At 55.1% G+C, this 1,760-nt stretch overlaps 1 protein-coding gene across 1 annotated transcript; it reads left to right on the forward strand.

Moving 5' to 3' along the window:
* Window positions 1-448: 448 nt before the first annotated feature.
* Window positions 449-1,504, forward strand: ptf1a (pancreas associated transcription factor 1a; the record flags this gene model as incomplete). Its single annotated transcript, XM_079750339.1, has 2 exons — window positions 449-1,049; window positions 1,293-1,504. 2 exons carry the CDS (start codon window positions 449-451, stop codon window positions 1,502-1,504), a joined length of 813 nt encoding a protein of 270 aa, XP_079606465.1.
* Window positions 1,505-1,760: the final 256 nt, after the last annotated feature.

A 1,760-nucleotide genomic window follows, 5' to 3' on the forward strand; every position in this document is an offset into this window, starting at 1 on the left:
TGTTAGAGGCTGGGTTTGGTCCTCATCAAGCTGAATGTGTAACACTTGTTTGTGTCTTGTAATCGTCAGCCCCCGTGGTAATGAAGTCTGTCTGCGCCCCCCCCCCCCCTGACTAGGAGCGGGAGCGGGGGGATTACCTCGAGGTGAGCGCACTGACATGTGATTGGTCGGCGCTCCTGGTGAAAGGCACGCGACTTGAGTTGTTCCTATAAAGACGCCTCGCGTGCCGGTTGGTGAACACACAGGGGAACAAGGACATAGCGGGGACAGCAGACACAGGGAACAAGGACATAGCGGGGACAGCAGACACAGGGAGCAAGGACATAGCGGGGACAGCAGACACCGGGAAACGAGGACCGAGCGGGGACAGCAGACACCGGGAAACGAGGACCGAGCGGGGACAGCAGACACAGTGTGGACAGCAAACCGCAGGAGGAGCAGCTCTGAGATGGAAAGCGTCCTAGACCCCTTCTCCACGCTGGACACCTTCGCTTCCTCCCCTTATTTTGACGATGAAGATTTCTTCACCGATCATTCTTCTAAAGACGGACACCTGGAGGCGGACGATCTATTGGAGGACGATGTCGAATTCCTCAACAGTCATTTCCAAGACTATTACGAAGACAGCCGAGGAGCGCCTTACGACGGGGACTACGACATGGGAGACCTCTCCTTCTCCTCCTCGTCCTCCACGCTGTCTTACGGCTGCACCGACAGCATAGCAGACCTGTCCCCGTACCACGGGGGGCCGATGTCGAAGAGGAGGAGGCGGATGCGGTCCGACGTGGAGATGCAGCACCTGAGACAAGCGGCCAACGTCAGGGAGCGGCGGCGCATGCAGTCCATCAACGACGCGTTCGAGGGGCTCCGCTCACACATCCCCACGCTGCCCTACGAGAAGCGCCTGTCCAAGGTGGACACCCTGCGGCTGGCCATCGGCTACATCAACTTCCTGGCCGAGCTGGTCCAGTCGGACATGCCCATCAGAAACCCCAACAGCGATGCGCACGTCCAGCCAAAGAAAGTCATCATCTGTCACAGAGGCACAAGTAAGATCAACCGCCCCTCCCCCTCCGGAACAACCGCACTTACACTTACACGCACACACAAACATACACACACACGCACACACACACACACACACGCACACACACGCACACACACACACACACACAGACGCATACGGCCGCACGCACGCACACACAAACACACACACACACACACACACACACACACACAAATACACACACACGCAGCATCCAAACGGATGTTAACTGTTTCCTTCTCTTCAGGGTCTCCATCCCCGAGCGACCCGGACTACGGGCTGCCCCCCCTGGCCGGACACTCTCTCTCCTGGACGGACGAGAAGCACCTGCGGGACCAGAACATCATCAGGACGGCCAAGGTCTGGACCCCAGAGGACCCCCGCAAACTGCACATCAAATCCTCCTTCACCGACGTCGAGAACGAGCCTCCCTTTAGCATGGTAGCATTAAAATGTTAGTTACATTATTTTCACGTAAAAAGCATTTGTGTTCCGCAGTATGCCTGGTTTAAATGTGAAGATACATATTGTGTTGTATTTGCGTTAAACGCAAAGAAAAAGTGCGCCTGGTTTCATCGCCTGTGGGACTTCCTGGTGCCGTCTTATTGTACAGGCCTTCATTGATTCAATGAGTCTGTAAATACGCATCGGACTCGTATTGTATCCGTATTGCATGGTCTACATTTGAAATGAAGCATTTTCAAATGCAAAATTG

Source organism: Pollachius pollachius (genome assembly GCF_949987615.1).
Source record: "Pollachius pollachius genome assembly, chromosome: 14".
Lineage (NCBI taxonomy): Eukaryota > Metazoa > Chordata > Actinopteri > Gadiformes > Gadidae > Pollachius > Pollachius pollachius.